Source organism: Malurus melanocephalus, unplaced genomic scaffold, assembly GCF_030028575.1.
Source record: "Malurus melanocephalus ecotype Western Australia unplaced genomic scaffold, MMel_1.1 scaffold_365, whole genome shotgun sequence".
NCBI classification, from domain to species: domain Eukaryota; kingdom Metazoa; phylum Chordata; class Aves; order Passeriformes; family Maluridae; genus Malurus; species Malurus melanocephalus.
Genome location: NW_026623597.1, coordinates 341,568 through 362,536, shown reverse-complemented (window position 1 = coordinate 362,536; position 20,969 = coordinate 341,568). Strand labels below are relative to the sequence as shown.

Sequence of the window (20,969 nt, the reverse complement as noted above, 5' to 3'; positions counted from 1 at the left end):
AAACCAGTGGCTTCAAATAACTTACATTAATGGAGCAGAGTGGAGGGCCAGGAGAGGGGGCGGATGCAATGGGGACACGGCCAAAGGGAGAGATGATGACAGATTGAGTCTATTATTTTTCAGCAGCAAATCAAATCACRAGGGAGTGGAAGCATGTTGAGAGATGCAAAGATTTATAGTGAAGAAGCAGCAATCACCCTGGTCCTGATGCCCTGTGAGGAGCAGCAGGTGCTGTGATCAGCGCAGGGAACATCACCATGCCTGCCAAGGATGAACCAGATGAAGCAGATAACGTCATTCGCTCCCACAAGGAGAGACTTCGGAGCCTTTCTTCTTAGACACCTGGAAAAACATGGGAAAGAGGGGATATGGGTCACTACTAACCAAATCACAGGATTACTTAGAGAATTTTTGTAATGCTCCRGGCAAAGGCAGCCATCAGCTTTAGCGTAGCACTCTAGGTAAATGGGGAAGAATAAAATTGTAAGTGCAAGACTAGTTTTCACTGATGTCAAAGAAAGTATCTGTACATGTAAACCTTCTGCCAAGCCTTGATTTGCAACAAGAAGAGCTGGCCTGATTTCCAAGGGTCTTTATTCAAACACTGACTGGACACCCAAGCTAGAAACCTGGAGTATTCAATCAGTTTTGTTAAAATGTGTTTCTTTCCTCCCAACTCAGTAGGTATWTTACTGGATGGYGGTAAAAAAACAAAAAACCACCAAACCAAGCTCCAAATTACAAGCCCATTAATAAGACTTTCTTTTCAGTGATGCTCTGTTAGAGGGAATATCTATACTCCTCTTGAAGTGGCCTCAATCCCGAAGGATTCCTCTTGCTTTGAAGGCAGATGTTGGGTACAGAGTGATATTACAGTGATATTACACCTGGCTCTGCAGAGGGGCCCTGTCCTGACCCCATCCCACCATTCCTCTGCTGTAGTCCTTCCCGGGAGCCTCCCCAGTGGTTCCTCAGCAGTGGCAACCCCTTAACCAGGCTGCTACTGCTGGCTGGCCCCAGTAAGAGGAGAGGGGAGCCCYGCTCTCCCTCTGGCCTCATCTGCAGCTTCAGGGCTGCATTCTGATCATTCAACAGAGATGCTTCGAAATTTTTTTTTCACAACACAAATAAAACATTTGTAATGATTTCAGCTTTCTGACAAAGTCTGTTGTTACTAGCAGCACTCCAAATACTGTACSAGGTGACTGTAAATTGGGCATGTTTAAGCCTGCTCATTGGTTTCTCCATCTGAGTGTTTCACTTCTGCACTAGATGCCACCCGAGTACCTGCTTTTCTGGGGTTTTAGCTATCAGTCTGAGAGGGAATATCTTTCTGATTTGCCTCAGGGCAGCAGGCTTGCATGTCCTAGGATCTTGTTTCTGTTATTGACATACAGCAAAAATTGCAGCCAACAGCTGTGGTGATTAACTTTTGGGCTTTATTCTATGCCCATTTCTGTAAAACCAGGAGGACCAATCAGAGAAGTACTAGTGCAAGCCTTCAGGAAAAAGAGAAATTGAGCCAATCAAAAACCAGCTGTGTGTCTCAGGTAAAGGAGAAATTCCACCACTGTGTGTTTGAACAAGTAAAGCTGTTGTACTCTTTCCAACTATTATCTGTCTTCCTCCTTTTTTTTTTAACCCTAAAAATAGAGATTCACAGAAGGCATAAAAATTGAATATATAAGTTGCTTGAGACTGTAGGAAGTTCATGGGTGCAATGCCCTCCATAATCCTGAGTCCATTACAGAGGTGATAGTATCTCACATAGAAAAAGACAGTTCCATCAGGAATGGAGGATCTGAATGATCGAGGGYTTGTGGGTCAAACATAAACAGGCAAAGGCTTGCATTACAGCAGAGGGAGTCCTTTGCTCTCCTTCCACCCAAACCACCCCCAAGGCTGGGCACCMAGACAGGGTTTACAGGCATGAGATGCATGTGGGATCAGATCTATGCCTCTGCTGGCCCATCTGTTCCACAGGGGGCTGCAGCTTGGATGAATCCAAATTTGGGAGGGTCAAGGTAGGAAGACAATACATCAGTCTGTGGATCTGAGTACAGGATACCCGTCTGGTTGGGGTTACACAAGGTCAAGCAAGATGCCATTAATATCAAAGTACAAACYGGATCTTTTCAGTCAAATCTCCCCACTCCCTCCCTTGCAACACAAGCAATCTTTTTAATGGTTTCTTGTACAATCCTGATGTGCAAATCTACTGACAGGTAGGACAGGACAAACACCCTCTTTCTGGTCATGACAAACCTTAATTTTGAGTTGTGTGCAGCTCCYATAGCACACAGAGGTAGGACTCATTGTGCCTGGGTTATTAAGCACTCAGCACAGCAATCATGTTGTACTAGTTGGGTCATTTAGGGGACTACCTATTTTCATTCAAAAAAAAGATACCCATGGAGTGTGAATCATACACCAAATATTGATGACACTATGGGACTGTAGACATCTTGCTGACATGTAGACATCATTATTGTAAATGTCTGAAGTCTGGTGAACTGATTCCATCCATCACCTGTTTAACATAGTCCTCGGATTGTGGTTCCTACCATACAGAGATTTCCCGAGAGTCTGCTGAGTGACTGGGGAACTTGTTTGTCATATACACTAAAAATAAAAATTTCTTTATTGATCCTTGTCCWGAAATTACATGATAATTTTTTGAGCTCTTTTATCTCTCTTGTTTGCATACCCCTCTGCTCCCAAACATACACACACACTCAAACCACATGTACACACAGRGGAAATGAGTGTATGTCAGACTGAGGGCTAAGTTAATGTGCCTTGCATACAGTGACACTGTGGAAATAGGAATGGAAAATTTCAATAAGCCACCCCTGATTCAAGCCTTTCCTGCTTGCTGAATGCAAGTCTAATCACAAATAACCTGGAACACTTTTCAACTTGYTGAGAATACTCATGGGTGTGGTTGTAATATGTTTAATGTGTGTGCTAAGGAGACTTAGTAAATTTTTCAAGCTGCAAGTTTGCCAGAACAGATTCATCTTAACAAATTAAGATGAATGACATTTCATGAATGACATTTATTATAGTCAGTAAAGTATATGAATATTCTTCAAGAAAATTCATCAGCAGATACACCACCAATGCTAAATATCTCAGTTATAAATACTGAAGTCTAAAGCCTGTGCAGTGTCTTACATAGGTGCATCTCATACATCATAGTGCAGTRGAGTGTTTGGGTGCATCTTTCTTTCTAAACTCCTTAGATAATGAATAAATAAAAGGTGGAGTAAAAGCAACTGATGTGGAGCCTGCTGCAGACTGCCTCTCTGCATGATCTGTCCCCACCCCTTCCGTTCGGGATGACTCTTGAGCGAAGCCTCTCCTCCTCACTTCCCAATCCCAAAATCTGCAGAAGCRTTGAAGAGCACCTGAAAACTGGATGGGCAGCACCAGGAGCAAAACTGTCAGCAAGAACTGGTTTTCTTCTCTGCCTGTTTAGAGRAATCTAGCTGGTGTCTCACTGAGCAGAAGAAGTGAGCTGGGCTGAAACAGGATCCTGCACTCCAGGTATGTGAGGGCAAACTGGTCCATACAGAATAAGTTGACAGCAGAAAAAGATAACTACTTTTACCTGTGCTGAAAGGAAAAAATCTGAAATTGTTAAGCAAGTAGATAAAGCTCTTTGAAAAGGCAWGAAACAATCAGTAAAATMTAATCCTTTAAAGAGAGACTATTAYGTTGGTTTCAGTGCAAAAATKGCACAAAGATAAGTATTAAGGGGCAGATTAGGTGAAGATAAAGGCTGTCAGCTTTGGGAAAGACTGACTTCCTTTTTGAGTCTTTGCTACAAGCCATGGCACAGCAGTAGTTCTGAGGGCACTGATAATTTATGTTCATCAGTAGCAAGTTAACATTAAAGGACCATAATAATTTTTTTGCCCTTACAATAATGAATTTCCATTCTTTTCCTTGTTTGGTCCATTGAGCACTTAGCAYTGAAATGAATTGATGCTGTAGCTTAAAATGTTATCGCTTGACCCGGGAAAAGGGCAGAGATGTCACATCTTGGCATCAGTAGYCCAAGGTCCTGCCAAACAGCACAGCACTTGGAGATCACGTGCTCATACTCACTTTCTGAGAAGCAGAGATTGTCCTTAGCAGTATCTTTGCCTCTGTTTAACCTGACTGTTTTTAAAAAGAGATTTTTAACCTCACTTTCCGCATAGAGATTTKTTTTTTCCTGTTGAAAAGAAAGGCTCAGCAGACTATAACTATGTGATTTGTTGCTCCCTAGAAATGCAGAAGTTTGTGAATGTCCTACCACCCAAAGGAGCCCACCTTTGTGTTGTGTWAATAACTCTCCTCAGTTTTAATGTTTCTTGAATGAAAGCTGAATGATATCAAGACATCCAATGAAGGGCAGGACCACTGGATAGAAGGAAAAGCTTTCTCTTAAGGAGCAGWAGGATGACATCAGGTTCATCAATATCTGTAGTTTTCCCCATTAGCTGCAGTCAGTTTTGCCTCTCACCTTTATGCCCCTRCTTTTTGCACGTCACCTCTATGCCCCTACTCCCAGCTGGCGCTGCATCTTCTCTATGCTAGAGCTCAGTGATGAGGAGCGGGGCATGAAGGTGAAATGCTGCCTGCTTGGAGCTGTGCCGTGGGGAAAGCAGGAAAAGGAAAAGTGTAGTGGCTGAAATTGGTGGGAAGAGGGAATGAGGTGAGACTGGATAAGTAGGAAATATCCTGGCACGTTGCTTTGCCACACCACACTGCGTGGGACAAAGCAGGCAGGAGCAAATGAAGCTTCTGACTGAACAGGATCCCATCAAACTTCCAAGCAGTTCAGGTGTGGCTGACTATTTACTAACGTTCACCACTGCCTGGTGCCTGGAAGGGAGCCAGCTGGCCCGGCCTCAGTCAGCACAAGCCAAAGAAATGGTTTCTGGGAAGCAACCAATGGATAGGGAGTAGGCTGGGTTACAACTGTTGCATAGTTTAATGCCTGCTAAACATCACTTCCTTGAAGGGGACACCATAGGTTGTGCCCTTCTGAACAAAAACCGCAGTGGAGTAAGGCTGTGGCTGCCATCTCAAGGCAGAAGTGTTAGCTGTTTTTGGGAGTGGCTGCACTTTCTCCAGGCAGCCTCTTGTACTTCAACAAGCCCATTCATCTTTTGTTATAAAAAGAGAGGTAAGAAGCATTTTTGTATGTAYAGATTTCTCTCAAGCATTTTCAGGCATTTCAAGCATTATGGGGGGCTTAAACTAGGAGATCATCTCCCATGTGTGTCACAACTATCACACGATGCCAAGTGTAGGTTTCAGTCTCGAACATTAGGCTGCTTCATGCTTCCTAGCACCAAGCCTGACATTCAGACATTGAGAAAGGTGGGACAACAATTAACACATGTAATCAGTTCTCAGTTATCAACACAGGGGATTACTGGYGATGAGAGATGATCCACCACATGGCTTTATCTGAATGAGCTTGATTAGAGCAGTAAAGCCATGTCTGCCCAGTTCCTGCATGTCTACACCATTATCAGACAGGAGTTATGGTTGTAATCAAGCTTATCTGCTCAAACTCAGTGCTGGCCCTGCCAGATCTGGTGACAGAAGCTCCAGGGCTGGAAGAGGATGGAGAAGGACAGGGCCTCTGCAAAATGCATTGGAGAGGCCAATTAACTTGGCTATAAAGCAGTATAAATACATACAAAATTTGGATTATMTTGGGTATGAAGCAGTCTAAATGCATATAAAATTTATATTCTTTTATTGTGCCAGGGTGAATCATGCAAACTGGGAAGTGATGTGTAGGGCATAAGCAAGCAGGGAGTCTCTGTGGCATCAACTCTTTTCATCAGTCTGTCCACACCATATTATATGGTTATAAATGTGTCCATATTRCCTAAGCAAAATTTTCCATTACTCTGTGAAACGTAGCCCTCTGCTGCTGCAGTCAATGGAGARCTGAGGAAGGCATGTATTTTTATAGGAATTTTCTACTCTTCCATGAAGATTAGTTTTATGAAGTACATGTTACAACACAAACTAAAATAACAGGTTGATGTAGAACTGATGAAGCAGAGAGAGTCACAATGTATATGCCCATGTACTGCACCTCCAAGGACAGTTTCAAAGTCAGTACATGAGTAGGAAATGCTGCTATTATCACTGCCCCTGCAGACTTAATTGGATTGCTTGTATAGATCCATTGTAACACCACTTTTAATTACAGGATCACAATCTACTTTTTGCACAGAGTCCATTCCAAACTCCTGACACAGAGAGTCAGAACAACTTTTGACTTTAATCTGTCTAGTACATCTACTGGCTCATTGTGTTTAATTGCTACTTTTGGAGAAGGAACAAAACCAAATACTCTCACGTATTCTGAATGAGTTTTGCATACATGCTTGTTTCCTTGTAATGCCTTTCAAGGGCATAGGGGCACATGGCATTGGAATSTAGTTTACAAATCCATACTGCAGTTTTTCACTAACTGCTCCTAATACATCTGCTCYCAGAAGAGCTGTGATGCTGCTGCAGAAAGCACAGATTAGCTATCAGGCACGAGCACTGAGAGAAGTACTGAACACTACACCTTAATGCAGCAGTTGGGTGCTGTGGTCCTTGCAAATAATTTAGAGAAACAGCATGGACTCATGCATGATAATCCCATGCCTGGGGAGAGGCAGCATCTGAAGCCATAGGGCTTCACACCAGTGCTGAGCACATGGCAACAAAACGAATGTGACGTGAGTGTCAAGACCTGCATGTGCAGTTTGTTTGTAAGTTGTTATTGGTATTTGATATTTGATTTTGGTATTTCTCTTCATTCTCAGCTTAATAGCACATAACAGACTAAGAGCATTCTACACTGCAACACTGCTTTTGCTTTTTTCTACTTTCTCCTTTCATACAAGGTTGTCCATTTTATTTACAGAAGTTATTGAACTACTTTCTGAAGAACATATTTGCCTTTTTTTTAGCCCTAAATAAGTTTTGTTAGCAAATTATTTTTAGATTCTTGTTGTCTTTTAATTTTTCTATTTTCTTTGTTTTTTAGGTTTTCAAATGGCTGATCCTTTTCTATACGATACTGGAGACAGATCTCACTATGGGTGCCTTGGACAGGAAGTACAAATTGAGTACCTTAAGGCATATATTTGTAGACCATCTGTTTTGACGGACAAAGCTGTGATTGTAGCTCATGATGTTTTTGGATGGCGGTTCCCAGATATTAGATACATTGTCGATTTGATGGCAAGTCATGGATATATGTAAGCAACTTTCTTTCYTATTTTCCCCTTAAATACATGGATAGATCACCCGGTGCAAAGCAGGCATGCCATRTGATGTTTCCAATACACATAGGGCAGCTGTGCCATTTCAGTCTGAGCAAATAAAAGAAGAAAATGGACAAAACATTTCCATGGAGCCGTCAAAGCTACTAAAACTGACCCAGGAAAAATGGCTACCTGAGCACAAAGGCACAAGGAGCCTTGAAGTTCCAGTGTTTGTGCTTATGAAGCAGCATGGGGGATCAAAAGATAAACAGTGAATCTATTTAAAGTCGTGTACACTTTCCAGAACCAAGCCTTCTGAACATTTACTTTAGCTTATAATAGCAAAGAGGTATATACCTGTTTATATAAGGTTTGCTTAATCCCTTTGATTTTGTATTGTGTCTAAGGAAACAATGAGCATTTATTTGTCTTTTTTTTTTTTTTTTCACATAAAGACATACACTTTTAGGCCTGTTGATTGCAAGAACAGGATGAGTAAGACATGATTCAGACAGCAATCATGTAGATGTGTACTCTGGATTAGAAGATGTTAGGAGACTTTTAGAGATTCACAGATTCGCTGAAAATTGACCGAATTCYGTATCTCACACAGAGCCATCTGCCCAGACTTCTTCAAGGGGACAAAACCCTGGACATCTACTGATCACTGGGCTGACTTTTCTGACTGGATGAAAAATCATGATCCTATGAAAGTAGACAAGTAAGATACACATTTGTTCCTGAACTTTAAAAAGCACCCAGCAAGCAAGGGGGAATTTAYATGAAATGTTAYAAGTGGCATCTCACACCAGSGCAAGCTGGCTGCACAARCCCAGCTTCTTATTCTGGGTGATTYGGGCACTGTCTTGGCTGGGATTTGCAAAGGATCATCTGCTCTGCACATCACTGTTTATTGTGCCCATCTTGTTTTCTGGGCCCTTTTCTAACTATGTTATACTGGCCACAAAGGCTCATGGTGTTTCACAGGCTACAAAATATTCACTACTATCACCCCCAAGCCCTGACTCTGCCCCCAGTTCCTCAAGATAAAGAGAAAAATGCTTCTACACCTGTGGATGTTATCTGCCAGCTGTCACATGCCCATCTGGCTTTCTGCCTTGCAGATTATTGTAGGTACAGATGAGGTTCTCCTGAGCAGCACTACACAAAAATTTGCTAGACTGACCAAAGCCTGAGATAAATAGTGCAGTTGGTCACATGTTCCTCAGTGTGAAATAGAGGATCATTATCTGCACAGCCTAACAGTGCCTGTTACAAGGCTTCCTGAATWACTGGAGGCATTAATTTCTTCAGCATCTCTCACCACAGCTCAAAACTTCATATGATGATAGTGAGGCAATGACACCCTATTACTCAGCTACCATCCTGTAAGCCACAAATATTCTTCTGACCCTATCCAGATGCTTCAACAGCCACAGTCTGTCTTCAACATCTCTCAGCAAAGTTTTTTACCATATAATCGGAGAAGCCGTGACCAATTTTTTTTAAATGACAAGTGACTAACAACTATWAAAAAATCCTATTCCAAAGAGAAGCAGATATGTGGGCACTATCTTAAAAAATTAAAATCTCAGGACATGTTTTTGCTGTCTTCTGAGGGTTCACTTGCAGGTGAACATTCCAGTTCAGATCCTTTGCTCTTTGAGAGAATATGGAATCCAACATACCCATGACTTTCTTAGTACCCTTTCAAAGAAGCCAAATCTGACAGAGCATGGCCACAGCCGAGGACGCAATGTTCTCTTCATGTCATTCTCATACTGGGTTCTTTTGGTCAGGCTTAGCAAACCTGAATGATCATACAAATATACTTAAAGTTTATACTTTATACTTTAAAGTTTATACTTTATACTTAAAGAAAATAGTTATTAGGTTGTGCAGTCTGCATTTATACTTAGTTTAAAACTCTGTAGGTAATGAAGAAGATAAAATATTGAGATCTAAGAAGTCAAAAATTATTAAAAAAAGAATATTTGTTCTTACCTACARTGAAAATATTTTTCATTTTTTTCTAATTACACCTCATGCAAAGGCCATTTTTAAACATTGTAGTAACTAAGAGAGTAATTTTCAGTAATTGCTACTTTAGTGTAACATTCCTATGTGTGTGCTTGTTAGGATATTTTAGTATTAACTTGTGCAACAGGAATGACATAGGAAAAATCTTTATGTAAATAAGTGGACTCTGTAGAGATAGCACAGTGAAGCTTATCTATTCCTACAGTCCATAATGCAAGATATTGTTCTACTTCCAGATATGTCTTGTCTTTAGTTGTCCTGTCCTAGACAAAGTGATTCAAATAAAAATAACTAATTTTGAAAACAAAGAAGCAGGTGATAATTCAGGTAAGTATTTAAATGACTACACCTGTACTTCCCTAAATTAGCACCAGAGATGTTAACACCCATTTAATAACAGAAGCYACTGCTCTAGGCTGAAATGTGCTTTTCAAAGTAATCTCTGTTTTAAATGTTTGGGGCTACAGACAAAATATGATGTATGTCTTGTAATTTACTTCTTAAATTGATCAAGTATTGGTTCTGCAATAGATTCCTTAGTTTACTTTTGTTTATATGTCTTAGGGAAGCTGATGTTGTCTTGAAGTATCTAAAGGAACAATGCGGTGCAAAGAAGATTGGTATCGTTGGGTTTTCCTGGGGTGGAATGGCAGTACATCACTTGATGCTGAAAAATCCTCAATTAACCGCTGGGGTGTCCCTCTATGGTAGTGTAGAACACATGAAAACTTACTTGGGTTCACATGACTATGCACAGTTTKTAATTCTACTTATTGCTTTGTAACAATTTCTATAAATACTCAACTCAAAGGTGAGTTGCAGATTTTAATTACGATTATTTCAACAAGAGGCCATATCGGCATAAAAATTTTAAGAATACTGTAAACAAGAAAAAAATTAATTTCTTGTTTTAGTACCTGGACAGCAGGGAWATTTGCTTTCCAAATGCTTTTTCTCCATCCAAATAGCAACTGTCCTGATCTAAGTAATGTATCTAATTAGTAAATTTAAATAGAAATTTTACCTTTTAATTTGCCATTTATCTTGCAGCAATGCTAGCTTCACTAATAGATTGTTTCTCAAAATTTTATAGGGATAGTTAGAGACTCTGAAGAAAGATACAATTTACTAAATCCCACATTTTTCATTTTTGGTGAGAAAGACCACACTATTTCTTTGGATCAGGTAAGTTGTTCTGGAGAGACTTCTTTTTCCTTAAAGTTCATGTATCCCACACAGAAATCCTTGTTAGGAACCATTTTCAGATACAAAAAATAGGACAGGTTGGATGGTTCTGTTTATATTTCAACTTCCCCCTATCTTGTTTAAGTTATTCAAAGCTTCTTTTCTTTGGGGTGAGAAATACAATAAAGAACAGTCATCAGTCTCTGTGTGACTAGACAAGCAGAGTGTGAAACTGAGCAGGGTTATCCAACTGGTAGGAGCCAAGCGTCTCAAAAACCTGTATACTGCTGTTGTGGATGTGAAATCAGGTATTTAAACCACTGAATTTGAACACTGAATGATACTTAAAAAAAAAAAAAAAAAAAAAAAAGCAAAAAAGCTTGGTAACTGAACTTTCTGATGATGGGGACCAGTGAGTAATGGCTTTTGCTACAAGAAGACAAAATGAACTGTGTCAAAAGAGTGGGCATGAATTTTAGCTGAGAAGGTAACAACTTGTAGACTCAAAGGTTTTGAGTTCTGGCTGCCATCTGTGTTCTGATGTAACCCCTACTGTAAGAATACATGAGAGGCTGGATAAATATATGGGTAGGAAACTGGTGCCCTCTTCTGTGCACAAATTCTTTTCTTCAGTGACAAGGATAAGACACCACCTCTAGCACAGTTATTTTTTAGGGTAGGATCTGACTGGAGAACTGGCAGTGTGCTCGGAGACTGCAGAAATCATTCATATTTACTTCTGAATGCATTAGTCAGCATGTTAATCTATACTTCACATGTGTCTCTTCTACACAGGAAAACAAATCCTTGACTCCCAGTCCTCATTTCATGGTGAATGTGTCTTTCTCCCAGAGGCATAATTTTGGCAAATGAGTCTTTTCTGTCATGTGTTACACATTGAAACCTTTTTCTCCTGAAGCTTTCTTTATGTGCAGATTGTGTAAGAAAAAAATCCTGGATTAAAAAAAAAAAATCCTCAAATACATAGTTTGCACTGAACAAAAAGGGCTCAGTATGGAAAAAAAACCCCTACAACGAAACCCCATGAAATAAACTACAATACTCTCCCTAATCTGCACAATGGGTATTAATAAACTTGTGGAGAAAAATAGTTGTTCATTCTTCTATTTCTGACTTTTTAATGGTAAAAAGCACAAACTTACTAAACAAACAAATAAGACAGCAAATTTATATGAGTACATAAACACATGATTATTACTTTGCATGTGTACTTATCACCAAAACATTGTGCAGGAATAATATCTTTTTCTTGTACAGTAAAAGAAAAAAAAATGCCCTCTGTGTTTTTTTAAACTCTTTTAGTAAGGCTATCAATGTTTTGGACTGATGGTCACTAAGATTTATGGAAAAAGTTATTTCAACATCAGAGCTTAAAATGTAGGTTATGGCAATGAGATTTACCAAACCATCTTTGCTGCAACTATTGAAATTCTTAAACTCACCCATATTTTTAAAAAATGTTTCTGTCTTATACCCAAAGAGGCATTTTTCTCTATGACAAACAGCAAGTTTGTCAAACTTAAAAAAACCCTTCATAATGTAATGGAAAAATGCTTTTTTTTACAGATCTTCTTATTGGAGGACAAGCTGAAACAGTATTGTAAAGTTCCATATAAAATTAAAGTTTATCCTGGGCAAGTTCATGGCTTTGCACAGCTGAAGCCAGAAGATATGAAACCAGAAGATAAACCTTACATTGAAGAAGCTAGAAGGGATATGATTGATTGGCTCAAAATGTTTGTTTGACAATAGCAGAAAGGAATGCTAGGCTTCAAGATCAAAGATTCAATTTGAGAGAAGAAAACAGTCAAGGGAAAAAGATCTCATTTTGAAAACTGTCACAAATTAAAATTGGATCATTTTAATTTATAGTTTTAAATTATTTTTTACAATATTTACAGAAGATTGGGAAATAAAAGTTGGACTAAAGGATGATTAGGCATTAAAAAGTTTGAAATTTTCTTGCTTTTTATTTTATTTTCTTATTCTTACATTATGACCTTGATAGTAATGATACTATTTAGCCATTTGTCTTTTCTAGTGAGCCCTTTATCATGACTTTATTTCAGTAATTTCAGGCTTTATTTTGATATGATGATGGTGGTTATAAGTGTTCACATGGAAGTACCCTGGTTTTGCATACAGACATTTTCTTTTATTATCTATCAAGTGTTTGTCTCAGCTGTACTGGACAGAATTTCCCAAGYGTGAAACAAACAGTTGGCTCTACTAAGGTGGTAGGAAGAAGTGATATTGTTAGGTGACACCCTCCACGTCTTCCCTTGGCAATATTAAGAAGAGTACTTCTGGTATTCCTTCATCAACATCAAGGAAAAACATAAACAACCCCTGCAGTGGAAGTAACCCAGACACGAACACTGCAGAAACAGTGAGTTTGTTGCCATGGTCCAAACTGTGGTGATCAGGCACAGGGCTTACTAAATCCTGATTATATTTTTTGCTTCACATTATCCTTGCTCCTCTCTCAAGTTCTTCTCCTTTATCAGCCTCAACAACATAATGTATAGGCAAAAATCAGCATCCCCATGTACAAGCTGGCTTTGTGTATTTTTTAATTTCATTGCCTTAGTAATGACTTTGCAACTAGTGTTTACTCAGAGATTCTCCCAGGGACCCCTTGGCTTTTTTATTTTCTACATCTCTCAGTTTCCCACCCTGCCACCTTGTTAATGTTGCCATAAGTTAAGGCTAGCTAGCTCCATTAATATGAATTTCCCTTTGATATCAGGAATGTCTGGCAGTTTCACACATTGTTATCCTGTCRGTGTAACTGTGTGGTCAGRGMTGGTTCTCCACACACYTYRACAGACTGRGTCTATTTAATAATATTTGCTYKATGAGCCTCTTAAAAGGGCTTGCASTTTTTWAATGTACTCTGAGTTAGATGTGTGGGAGAAATACCAACAATATTCTCAAGAGGCCGAAATTACAAAAAACTTCCCTGGCAACTTCAGAAAATCAGAGAACTTTGGCAAAAGGTTTRGAGCAGCGTTCTATCAACATCTCAAAAACCAGTCTCTCACAGTAGCATGCCCAGCTGTATTAATGCATTCATATATTTAGGAGTCCTTATTAAACACTTTAGTTGTTGTTCCTATTTCATTACAGGAAGGGTGCCATTTCTGTGTGTGAGATCCTGATTTTTGATAATTACTCTTTCTGACACGAGCAGGAGTCCCTCTATCACTGTTCCTTGCAAAAGAGCTGGCATTTCAGTACCCTTTTCCTTGCACCTTCTGTTACCCAGACACATTCTGATCCATATGCAATCAAAGAAATATCACCACTGTACCACAAAAAATCTGGGGAACCTTCCCTCCTTATGGAATACAGCCCTGACTGTGTTCAAGCATGGACTTGGCAGCAGTTGTCTTGCCTTGCCTTGCCTTGCCTTGCCTTGCCAATCATTTAAGAGTCTGCTGCCTTCATCTCTGGTGAAGATAGGGCAATGTGAGCCACAGTCATAAAAATTGCATTGTAAGACCACTTCAAATGGATAAGATTTATATCCGTGTACTCTAACTAACAGGGGAACCTGTGCTGCTTATTTATTGAATCTGAGGTTCTGCTTTGCASTCAGTGAGTTTTAAGGCAGAAGAAGAAAAAAGGGTTGGTTTTTTTTGAGTGTAAATAAGGGCGTTTCAGGGTGTGYGAACATAGTCATTCTTCTTTTCAGTTGTATTGGGGACCTTGAGATCTGCGACAGAGGGATTTATCTCATAAACTCAAGGACTGACAAAATTACACAATGAAGGATAGTGCTATACATTAAAATTTGTACCATAAGGTGCAGTACAAGACATTTATCATCAGTGTGAATTGCTGCTATCTACCATACAAAAAATGCTGGAATTGAGACTCTTTCGTTCTTCCAGTGCTGGCAAATAAGCCTGGTCTGCTGGTTGTTGTGAATRATGAAGAGTTTGGACTGAAGACWTTATTAATTTATGCAATACTTGCATTAAGACAGTTCTCAGTCATGCAGGGGATAGTTAAGGTTGTCTTCTTTTAGATTCACTACAGTCAAGCACATAAGCTTTTGGTTTTTAGTTCTGAGGAACAGCATAGAAAATGGATGCACAAATTTTCCAGACATGTCAGGAAGGTGCAGTGTGAGGAGAGGAGGCAGCTGGCATTGGGTGAACCGCGGCACTCTGAGATCTCTCACAACTTCTCTGGAGCAACCTGCCCAGAGAAGTGACAGAATCTCCCTCTTKGAAGAGTTTCAAAACTCTTCAGGATGAGTAAATATAAGTGGTGGTGTAGCAAAATTAGGTGTGGTCTCATCCTGGCCATGACAAGAGATTGAAAAGGGTGAGTTCCAGGGGCACCTCCAACCTCCAACCTCCTTTGTTTCCCAAAACCCCCATGCTGACCTGAGCTGGTGCTTTTGGTATGAGTCTCTATTAGCCCATTTCCCCAGAGAGCTGTACCAGGTCACTAGCTCTATGTTGTGTAGCCAAATGTCCAGGTCCCAGTCCTGCAATATTCCCATGTATGCCAAGGAGAGCTCCAGACCCTCGGCACCACTCCTGTGCCTACATAACCTCAGAAAAATTCTCCAAATGGCATAGCTTTGTGAAGGCAGCACCATACATGATATCATTTTTGTAGGAGACAAGGGGAGAGCCCGGTGAAGGTCTTGGTAATCATGAAAATGGGAATTTGAGKGAGTTGTGAAAGCAGTGTGTGCTGGAGTTTGTCCTGAAGTGAAAATGCCGGTTGCATTATTGGTGTCAAAACCTGTTTGAAGTGGGCTAGAAACACGCTCTGCATGTGCAACAGCTTTTTCCTGTCTGTTTCCCCAAATACTTCACATTCTCTTAAACATAAGCATCCAGTGGGGAGCCTCTTTGGRTGACACTTGTCCCTAGGATGCAGGTGTTGTAGGTGTGGGATAGTGTGTGTGGGATGCAGCTGGAGATTGTGTAAGCAGCTCTCGTAGGGGAGATGTGAAAGCTGCTTGTGCTCTTCTTCAAAGGCTSTGAGCTCTGGCCCGAGAGGGCTGGCACGGGGTGTCTCCAGCCATTCTGGGCACATATGCCACAGCCTCTGGGGCTCCTGAGGAATTGTTCCTTGGATTGGTGAGTTGACCTTGGTGCTGCTGGATGCCCTCACCTCGCCTTGGCTCACCCCTCTGTGCCCTCATTCCCTCTCCTCGGGGAGCAGGTAAGGAGTTTGCAAACAGCCAAGTCCTCTCTCCAGATCCTTCTTTAAAAGCTGAGGAAGAATGCCTSACACCTGCAGGAGTGTGAGGATGGCTTGCCCCGAGAGAAGGAAATGAGGGCGGTTTTGCACGTAACTGTGACTTCTCAGCCCGGCTGAGTTTAGCTTAGTTTAGGCAAGATCTGGTGCAGTTGGTTATCACAGCTTGTTTTCAGAGCTGCATTGCTAACAGAACCGTGGTTAACAAATTCCCAGCCAGACCCTACCTGCTCCAGGAAATGTCCACAAGATGGGGCCCCTCTCCTTGACTGCCACGAAGAAGACTTTTAGGGAGTTTGGCTCTAATTACAGTAATCAACACTCTGAATGGTCCCTGTCAAATCCTGCAGTAAAAGTACACCAGTGTCAGAGGAAACTTGGCTTCCTAGTTTGTAAGTGGGAAGCTGTAGCGAGCAAAGCTGTTGAATGTTGTCTCTGTGTGCAGCAAGGCACCAGCCTGCTGGTTGATAAAAGATGGATTGTCACCTCCTCCTAAGGAATTCAGAGAAAACACTGGTTGTCATACAGCATCGTCACACCCTGCATTTTATGTTGCACTACTGAATATTTATCAGTTTATCTCCTGCACATAGGAAAATCAGATTGCTGTAAGACATCATTAGAGCTTGATAAGTCAATGAGGAAGAAGCGTGATTTGAATTTCAATCCAGGGTTATTCCATTTATGCTTGCTCATCAGGAGTAAGATTTTTTTTTTCCCATATAAACAGGTATAAATAGAGTTATACTAAGCTGCTTAAAGGAATTTTAATTATGGTAAGCAGTATTAGCTCCAAAATACTGAGTTAATCTCACTGCAATTCTCTGTTAAACTTGATTGGCCAAAYAGCACAAAACCACTTTAAAATAACTCTGCAAACTAAAACTCAATTGAGARTTACCACTGGAAAAGTAGTATTCAAAGAACACACAGTAAATCTGATTTTCTGCCATCCAAACATCACCAGTTCTCACTAGAGGTAGGAGAAGCCTCTACTATTGAATGGAGTATTGTGGAAAGCATTTTTTTCCAGTTTTGTGCCTGGCACTCCTTAGACTTGAGGATCAGAGCTCACTGCATGAACAAATGGGGAATTGCCACCTTGATGGAATGCCACAGAAGAAACTGGACAAAGGCTGATGAGCAGTGGGAAGAATAAATAGATGGATGAAGGAGAAGGCACGGAAGCATTTCAAACTAGAGCTGTTTGGAGTCTTGTTACCTMTTTCTGCATTGATGCCATAGCCCCAGGCTCACCACTGTGGGTGGGAGAACAGCACACATACTGCTGTGCTGTGGCTGCAACMTCAGGAGTTCACAGAGACTCAGCCCAAACTGGGTCTTACCCAAATWGTTTTGCTATTTGAGTTTTATTTTCTAGAGAGGGTTTATGTGATAAACTAAGTCTGGAAACTRTTTTTAATACCATTTGCTGCATTACAATTGTAGCAGACAAACTGAAGAGGGATTATAGAAAGTGTAGTACCAAAGGTCTTATTTAACATCTGAATTAGTTAAAATATTTAGAAGGGGGAAAAATGGCTAAGATATATTCCTAACAAAAAAAAAAAAACCAAAAAACAAAAAAAACACAAAAAAAACCCCAAAACCCAAAACAAACAGTTGAGCATTGAAGAGTTCATTTGATTTTTATTGATAGTATGCTGCCTTTCACTTTGGTAAGGGGACAAGCCAGACCAAGGAATATTTATATGGGAAGAGAGACTACCTCATGCTAYGAAGAAAACAGTTCCATTTTGCTTAGTTAAGAGTGACAGCAGAGCAAGGTTAAACAGCTTCTCAGACTGGGGTAGAATAAATTCTCTGTGTGACTACCCAATGCCAGTGGAGGGGAAGAGTGGGGAGCACCAAATATTTGCTTGGTTTGCATGATGATGTGTTACACACACAGCACGGGTGWATTCTCCATTCTTCTGCCCACCCTCAGTTCAGGCTGCATAGTGTGTAACTTTGCAGAGAAACCCTCTGCTRATTTGCCTTCTTCCAGCTGATTTATTAAACTTTTAGAGATGCCAGTTAATGTGGGTTCCCTGGGAGAAGATTAAAYGTAGCAGGGGGTACAAGAGATCAGCGAAGTTCACACAGGCAGCAGCAGCTGTGGATTCCCTAAAGAGGAAGGTAAAGGGGACATACAGAATGAAAACTTGAAGAGAATAGTAGCCAGAAAAACAATGGGATCCCCTAGGAGTAACAGCAAGAGGTTACTGGGTGCCAGYCTCTGAGGAGGAACTCTAAGACCACAGGAGAGGAGTGGTTATGAAACACAGTGTGTGGAGATATCACATGGAAATGTAGTTATCACATGCTGGATTGCTCCAGGCACAAAGCTAGGAGTGGTGGACTGACATAAACCCTTCCTCTGGCCCTCGTGGGTTATGCTGACTGACCAGATATTAATGAATATTTATGGCATAGACATGTCAACAGCCTATTTACAAAAACACCTGGAATTTCCCTTCCAATCTTGCACTACCAGGTGGGTATTGCCAGGTATCTGGAGGGGACTGGGCAGGACTGCACGAGGATTGACTCATAATCATGGMTGTTGATGCAGATAACAACTGGTTTTGATTTTTGCTTTCCTGCAGATTCCTAGATGGCTGATGAATGGGGCCCTGCCCGTGTGATACTGGAGCAGATTTGACTGTGAGGGTTGTGGGGCAGGAAGTACAAGTTGAGCACATCAAAGTGGATGTTTGCAAACCACCTGCCAGCACAGGCAAAGCTGTGATGGTGATTCATGATACGTTTGGATGGCAACTCCCAAACACCAGATACATGGCTGATATGCTAACAACTGATAGATACATTTAAGAAATCTTTTTATCCTYCAAGAAATCCCACTCTATGATTTCTAGCCCTGTGTTAGAACTGCTCTATGTGAAAGGAAAGTAGTAGCAGGGCATTTTTGAGTGATGCATTTCCATAGTACAAAACCAAAAAGGAACATTGCTGTGGAATGTGGCAGAGTACAGCATGCTTCCTTCATGTTTTGCTGTTTGCAGAAGTGACTGCASATGTAGAATGCATAGAATATTGAAAACACAATGCAGAAGAAAGTAATTTGATTATTTTCCCAGCAATGTGAGATGCCTTTTAAAAAAGTATGTTCTGAAACACAAATGCTTTTTCTGGTTTTGCAAGTCTTTTTAAAATAAACAGTCATTCAAGCTGAGTTATGTGATGGGATTTTTAAAACTTGCCATCAGAAAGCAGCAGAAATATGAATGAATGTCATATGAATATCATATTGAATATGCATATTGGATATGTGCATATGAATTATTCAAATGCATACATGGGTATTAAATACAACCTCCTTCCCTTTCCAAACCTTTCACATTCATTTTTGAATCCCTGCAACAGTTAAATTCCAAAATGCAGCAAAATCTTGCAACAACTGGATATGGCGCAATGTATTCCTTTTCTTTATATGTTACAGACATTCATAAAGGGTTCAAACTGGCTTGCAGTTCCAAAAAGCAAACCTCCAGGTAATTCTGTAAAGTCTAGTTTGGAGAAATAGTGCCTTTAATGCCCTGAGCCTGGAGCACGAGGGGAGGCAGATGTCAGCAGACGGTTGCAGTGTGGCTGAGATCTGTGTGGGCACTGAAAGGAGCTCTGTGTCTCTGGAAAAAGAAACGCTCCCTTTGTGAGCATTAGGGTTTTCTAAATCCCTGGAACAAGGAATGGGTCTATAGTCTGCTCCTTGCTGTTCCTGAGGGCTTGACATTGCCAGTTCTGCTCCATGTTTGGAAGTAGGTTTGCCTTGTGACCAAATGCAAACATTCTCAGCATGGATGCACACCCTTGACTCTGTGCAGGGTAATAACACACCATCAGTATGAAAATGTGCTGCTTTGTTACAGCAAAGGTCTGCTCTGTCAGAACTACCCAGTGTCTGATGAATTGGTATTTTCCCTACCACCTTGCAAATTTTCCCTATGGCTCATGTTATGTCATGCTTGTTTTTGGGATGCCCTCTTTCCTTCCATCTGAGCTGTGAAGAACGCAGTGGTCAATGGAAGAAGCTTCAGGATGTGAACTGTTTTCAGGCAGCARAGTCTGAATGAAGGGAAGTCGTGTGTGTCTTCCCTAATTGCTTCAAGAGGGTGCTGAACTGATGCACTGATGTTCACTGCAAAGAAAATAGATGGATTATTCCTAGTGCAGTATGGGATGAGGAGCTATGGGAACTCTATTTCAGAGACCATATTAAGCCTGATGGCTAGTATTAGATCTATGTTAGATCRGTTTCAGTGGGAAAAACCTGTTCTTCTGCATGGGTTTGGGAAGGTTCACTTTCAAAGCACTGTGTGTGCTTCTGGCAGATTCTTATCCAAAAGCTGCACAGTTTTGCTCATGGATTTCCAAATACAATTATACTCTGGGAGTCACTGTAGGTTTGGTTTTTGTTGTTTTTTTTTTTTTTAAATAGAAATGATCAAACAGGATGAAGAAAAAAAAATGGTTGCAACATACTTCAGTCTGGTTTAGGCCAAACTGATCCAGTCATTTCCTCATGTTCAATAACATCCATGAGGTGTGTCTGAGGAGGGAGAGAGCCAAAGACATTTTAATAAGTGAAAGATGATTGCTGTTTCCCAGGGATCCCACTGCTTCCAGCTGGGATGGGCTTGGGAGAACACGCAGCAGCCCCTGGTGGTGACCTAGTGCTGGCAGCCTCCAGAGCCCCTGCTTGTTTTCCTCCTGCCTGAGGAAACTCTGCCTCCCGCTATGAGCCACCATCCGCCCTGCTGCTGGCCACGGGCACATTCCAGCCGAGAGCATCCTGAGCCAGGGTTTGTGCACCCCCCAACACAGGAACTCTTGAGTACTGAGTGGRCTCTGCACTTCCCTTTTTCCAGTTCCCTTTTTCCAAATGAGTAAAACACTCCTCCCTTTCTTCSCACACAGTTTCCTGTCACTTGTTCTTTGCTGACCTCTGTTGTTTTGGTTTTTTCTAGCTCATAGGTAACCCTCATCATGTGCTCTGTAGTGAACAACTATTTTATGCAATTATMTTGGTTTACATGCCACCCATCAATGATAGGTTCCTGTTAAATGTTATATGCTGTATGCAAAATATAAAATTTTTGTAATCAGAACATTATTTTATTATCTTTTACAAAGTGATGAAGGGCCAAAAAAAATCTCAGCATGTGATTAATTCATTTAATTTTGATTTTTTTTTGTAGG

General features: G+C 40.8%; 1 protein-coding gene across 1 annotated transcript; it reads left to right on the top strand.

Moving 5' to 3' along the window:
- Nucleotides 1-3,334: 3,334 nt before the first annotated feature.
- Nucleotides 3,335-12,472, top strand: LOC130580831 (carboxymethylenebutenolidase homolog). The gene is made up of 6 exons (XM_057378582.1): nt 3,335-3,549; nt 7,058-7,271; nt 7,891-7,998; nt 9,882-10,024; nt 10,411-10,502; nt 12,090-12,472. The coding sequence occupies exons 2-6, from the start codon at nt 7,066-7,068 to the stop codon at nt 12,267-12,269; spliced, it is 729 nt and encodes a 242-aa protein (XP_057234565.1). The 5' UTR covers nt 3,335-3,549; nt 7,058-7,065; the 3' UTR covers nt 12,270-12,472.
- Nucleotides 12,473-20,969: the final 8,497 nt, after the last annotated feature.